Source organism: Ictalurus punctatus, chromosome 16, assembly GCF_001660625.3.
Source record: "Ictalurus punctatus breed USDA103 chromosome 16, Coco_2.0, whole genome shotgun sequence".
Classification (NCBI taxonomy): Eukaryota; Metazoa; Chordata; class Actinopteri; order Siluriformes; family Ictaluridae; genus Ictalurus; species Ictalurus punctatus.
Window position 1 is genome coordinate 10,661,016 of NC_030431.2, and position 6,000 is coordinate 10,667,015.

Below are 6,000 nucleotides of genomic sequence, written 5' to 3' on the forward strand. Positions count from 1 at the left end.
TATATGTCAACAATAGTTTTGATTGGTCTAAGGTTAAAGTGGACAGTGCAGAGTGTTATGTGAAGCATGTCAGAGAAATTGTATGGTAAGTGAGAATGGCATAGTAAATTTCATTCCTCACTAATAAGGGTGATTAAGGAATTATAAGTAAGCTTATCAATGAAGCAAAGTCTGTGAACAATGTTTTGACGGGTTCTTTCAAATAAAATGTTTAAATTTAAAAAGAAACTTTGATTTTTGTGAGGACAAAAAAGTCATTTACATAGTGGCCCATTTTAGCTTAACCAGCTAGCTAAAATGGGCCACAATTTTCAGCTAAAATGCGCCGCACACACACTCTTACACAGAAATTACACAGAAATTGAGGGTGAAAAATAGGTTCATAGGCCTAGATATATATCCATACAAAATCTTTTTAAATATTTTGTGTTGCAGACAGTATGACAGGAGGACAGGCAAAGAAAGGAAAAGGGGAGAGAAGAAGAGAGAAGAGAAAGGGAAAGGAAGATGTCGATACAACCAGTGGAGAAAGGACAGAATTTGGGGTGCCATTAATGAATACCAGTAGATCGCTGAGAGAGGGCAAACACTAAATGTTCGCTTTTGAGCAAGGGCTTGGAACATTCCAAAGACCACTTTGCAAAGGCACATTAGTGGCAAAGTTGCTGGCTCTGGCTATGCATCTGGGAGGAAGCAGTACCTGCCAGTGGAATCTGAGAAAGAACTGGCCAATCTTATCAAGCTCCTCTCCAAAAGAGGCTTCCCCTTGCCAAAAGAGATGTCCAGGGAATTTCATTTAATTATGCAAAGGCCAATAATATCAAAGGCTTCTCTGAAGTAAAAGGCACTGCTGGGTATTACTGATTTCAAATTGTTTTAAACAAAATCCAGACCTCAGCATCAGGACACCAAAGGCCCTTTCAGCAGCAAGAGAAGCAGGGCTGAACCCTGGTGTGGTAGGAAAGTGGTTTCAACAGTTTGCAGACCTGCTGGAGGAACTTGCAATCAGAGATATTCCATCATAACTTTGGAATTGCGGTGTATTTGGCCTCCAAGACCAGTTTTCCTCTATGAGTGTGGTTGGGGAGGTGAACCCTGTGTAGAGGTAACTGCTGGGGGAAAAGGAGAGACCACGACAGTCTTTGCAGCATTCAATGCAGCGGGAACATTTAGGGTGTGTTGTTGTCAGTGCAACTCATTGTACCATGAGAGCTGTGGAGAAAACAGTGCCATCTGTGATGAAGATGGTTACATCTGCAAAGAGTGCATTTGAACGGAATGCAGGAAAAGATATAACTGGCCTGACTTGGTGCACTGTTAAGACCTACAGTAGCTACAGGAAATGTTCATGTATTTTTTTTTTTTTTTTGTCAAAGATGTTCTAATCTTTAACAAAATATTTGACAAATGTTTTTACACAAGCATACACACACAAAGACACCAATACACAGAAACACACACCTGTACAACATGAACAGTTTATTTTTAAATGCATTTTTCAATTAAATATTCGTTCAACTTTCTATTAAATGAAATATATTTACGGTGTTGTTGCTATGGCACACTGAACACAATAGTGTCAATTTACTGTTAAAATTAAAATGATTTCAGTCTAAATTACCTGTGTTGTTCTCTTTTTATATTAGCCCATTTTAATTTAACAGCTGGCCCAATTTTTGTGTCTGACTCAGGAGGGTACCCGCTGATACTCTAACTCTCATAATTTTAAAACAATTGTACTTTTTCACATTTTTAAAAGAAAATTATATTTAAGAGACCCATGATAATTATTAAAAAGTATATAATAACTTCTCATGCATAGCTTAATCGATGGTATTGTAAAATATTTACCAAAAAGTGGCCTATTTTAGCTGACTTCACCCAATTTATTTATTTATTTTTAATTTATGCAGGTTTGGTCCTCCATATGTGACAAGTTGAAATAAGAAGGTGATATGAAGTGAGGCAATCGTCTAGTCATCGTTTATAAGGAGCTTCCAAAAAAGCCCTAGTCCTTCAGGAGCAAGGATGGGTCGAAGCTCGCCAATCTGCCAACAGATGCCTCAGTGAATAATCAACACTTTGAGAACAACATTCACCAAAGAAAAATTGGTAGGATTTCGGGCATTTCCCCTTCTACAGTGCACAATATAATTTTTTTTTAAAAATGAAGGAATCCGGTCAAATCTCGGTGCGTAAAGGGCAAGACCGATAACCATTTCTGAATGCTTGTGATCTCCGATCCATCAGACGTCACTGTGTTAAAAACCGTCCTGAGTCTGTAATGGATATCCTGACATGTGCTCGGGAATACTTTGGTAAACCTGTCAGTCAACACCATTCACCGCTGCGATTACCGGCGCTCCCTATACGCAGAGTACGAGTGTTCGGACACCATCTCCCAGGGGGGCACCATCTCTGGTGCTCAAAAAAAAATTCTTTATTAATAGTCTTTATTCTTTATTAATATCATTCTTTATTAATATTAACATAAACGTAATTTACGCAAATATAAATGTATACATGAACATAAATATTTTTTAAAATGCATTTTACGGCATCCGGTCCACCCCCACCTCATGTTTGCGGCTGACTGCAAATGATCATCAGAAAAGAAAAATTAAAAAAAAAAAAAAAAAAAAGCCCAAGATGAATCCCGTGCTCACTTTCAGGTATGTTCACAAACCTGTGACACGTTATATTTTTGTCTATTGAAGTTAATGGGTGAGATTAATTAAACATGCCTGATTACTCGCTCTGAGTTTGCATGTTTTGATGTCCACATGTTGTTCAAGAAATTAATTACAGAAAGTGACTATAGTATTTCTATCGCAAAGAAGTGGCCAAATATTAAAGATTAAGTGGACATTTGAATGAAATGTTTGGTCAATATTAAACAAGGATTTGAGCTGTAAAGTGTAACAAAAACAATCACCAGGCCGTTGTCGCCCTCTGCAGGCAACTGATACAATACATAAAGAACATAAAATGATTGTTTTATATTGTGTATATTACATAATGTATTTTAACAGTGTTGTTCAATAAAACCATAAAATTACAACAATACAATTCAAAAGGCACAATGATACAATGTTTAGGGCACCCATTTGGCCAGCAATGGCCCTGGCCGCTGCATCCACAGATGCAAGTGAAGGCTTTACTATGCAAAGCAGAAGCCATACATCAACACTGTCCAGAAGCACCGCCGACTTCTCTGGGCTCGGTTTCATCTGAGATGGACAGTAGTACAGTGGAATCGTGTTTTGTGGTCCAACGAGTCAACATTTCAAATAGTTTTTTGGACAAAACAGCCGTCGTGTTCTCTGGCCCAAAGAGGAAAAATACGTTCCAAGCTGTTATTAGCGTCAGGTCCAAAAGCGTCTGTCATGGGTATAGGGTGTGTCAGTGCCCATGGCATGGGTAACTTTCACATCTGTGAGGGAACCACTAATGCACATTTTGGAGCAACATATGCTGCCAAACCACGTTCTGCCCGGATTACAAGCGCATGGTTGCGTAAGCAGAAAGTGCAGGTGCTAACATGTCCTGCATGCAGTTCTGACCTGTCTCTGATTGAGGACGTGTGGCGCATTATGAAGTGCAAAATAAGGCAACGAATGCCCCGTGCGCAGCTGAAGAAATGAGTAATGAATGAATGAGGGAAATTCCACTTACTAAACTTAACCAACTAGTTTCTTCAGTGTCGAAACACTTAATTGATATTAAAAGAAAAGGTGGTGTGAGGCAGTGGTAAACAGTCAACTGTCCCAAATTATTTGTGTATTGCAGTCATCAGATTTGAAATGAATGTATATTTTCAAAAATAAATTAAATTCACAAAGTAAAACATCAAATAATGTGTTAATAATGTGTTTTCAATATAGTACAGGGTTAATTGAATGTTAAAATTTTTATTTGTATTTTTATTATTATTATTTATTTGGGTTGGGGTTTTTTTCCCCATACAGTCCCAACTTTTTCAGAATTGGGGTTAAATTGCATTTTATGTCAGAATAGAGATAATGTATTTGCCTAAAAGTGCCTTTTCAACTACAGAGCATCTGTAAAATTCCTTGGCAGAAAAAAAGTCTTACATTTATTAATGTTGATTTATCATCATCACTGGTTTTAAATATGCAATCCTCATGTTTTGGGGTATTAATATCCATTGATGTAGGGTTGCTAATATTTTAAATGTGTAGAGATGGCAGCTTCTTGTCAGTTATGCACAGTTTAGAAGACATGGAAGATAATTGTTCATGTTATGGAAGATAAACTTCATACTGTATGTGTGGTAGCCATGGTATGCTCACTCGTTAAGCACAAGAAAAATGTTTATACTTGTTACTGTTCAACAGTTAAGAATAAATGGTTAAATGTATTGTTTGCTGTCTTTCTGTAGTTATTGCTGAAGCTTAAATATGACAAGAATTTTAAAATGCAGTAAAACTTTATGTTAACAGCAGAATACTTGTAATCTGTAAACTGTTTCATTTAAGTTACATTACTGATACTGTAACTTAAATTCAGTATTAAAGTTTCTATTTTATAGTCAAAAATTACTACATTTTAAAGTTAAAACACTGCTACTGTAGCCACAAATACACTACTTGGAAATTACTGTTTTATTTTACAGTTTAAACACTATTACCCTTAACAAAAAACAAACAAACAAACAAAAGCAATACTTGGAAATTACTGATCAGAGGGTCATGAGTTCAAATCCCAGCACTACCAAGCTGTGACTGTTGGGCCCTTGAGCAAGGCCCTTAACCCTCAACTGCTCAGTTGTGTAAAAAAAAAAAATAATAATAAAAAAAATAAATAAATAAAAGAGAGAGAGAGATAAATGTAAGCCGCCAAGGGCGTCTGCCAGATGCCATAAATGTAAATGTAATGTAGTTACATGGTTTCTACTGTAAATAAAAACCGTACAAATACACTAATTTCTTCTACGGTTAGTTACGTGACAGTTGTTGCCAGTTAATTAGTTTCTTATAGTGTGTGCTACACTCTTGAGTTCACTTATCAGACAAATAATATATTCACATAATATAAGTTTAAAAACAGTAAGGAGACATTAAACAACAACAACAACAACAACAACAACAACAACAACAACTCACACCATTTATTTCTCCAGCCCTGAATGCACATTCTAATTTGATCGATCACTTGTTTTGCTGTTTACTTCCAAACGAGATACAATAACAAACACAAAACGGACGAAAGGTACATTTTTACCTTGAGGTGCCATTAAGCTCAGCTGAACCCGCAGAATAAGGAGGGCGCAGTCCCTTAAAGTGAGTCTGACACAGCTCTTCATCGCTCTCTTCCTCTTTCACTCTGCTCACGCGCTCTTGCAACTCTCTCATTCAATGCTCGGGTATGACGTAAGAAAATGATGTTTTCCCATGTTTCAATTCCGGCTAGAACCAACTGATCAGAAAATAAATCAGTTCCATATCCGACGTGAGGACTACTAGGTCTGGCGCGCAGAGGCTTCAAATGAATCACAGCGAGCCGTTTTGTGCTGGCGACTCCGCCTTCATTTAGTTCCGTCACTGACGAGTTTCAGAAGGTTGGAGAAATAAAGGACAGTTTGTTAGTTGGCTGTTTGGATAGTCGTACGTTTTTTGGTGCTGTTTGGCTCTACACTCGTACTTAAAATCTATACCGTCTCAATTTCATGAGACCAGACCCTGAGCAAAGTCTATGAAAACATCTTAGTACAAATCATTTCTCTTTGACATCGTTAATTTGTTTTCATAACATTTGGCATTGTTTGACAGGTCAAAGCAATTTCTTTTATGGCTGAGTATAGCCAGTGAAGCTGGAGTTCATGGAGATGCACATGGGGCACCTCAGCACACTGACAGCTCCTGGAGCATCAATAATAGCATGTGCATCCAAGGTCTGGAAAGGATCACAACATGAGTCAAAAATCTTCATCCATCACGAGGCATCTCATCAGGGCCAAGACTAGAGGGATACACACTT

General features: G+C 37.5%; 1 protein-coding gene across 4 annotated transcripts in view; it reads right to left on the reverse strand.

The window, feature by feature from the left end:
- rxfp2a (relaxin family peptide receptor 2a) overlaps positions 1-5,577 on the reverse strand; it is a 141,510-nt gene extending 135,933 nt beyond the window's left edge. For all 4 annotated transcript variants that reach the window (XM_047160690.2, XM_047160689.2, XM_017489990.3 and 1 more), the window contains exon 1: positions 5,245-5,577. In XM_047160690.2, coding sequence (XP_047016646.1) covers positions 5,245-5,326 — 82 coding nt within the window. In that variant the 5' untranslated portion in view covers positions 5,327-5,577. The remainder of the gene's footprint in view (positions 1-5,244) is intronic.
- Between the last annotated feature and the right edge of the window lie 423 nt (positions 5,578-6,000).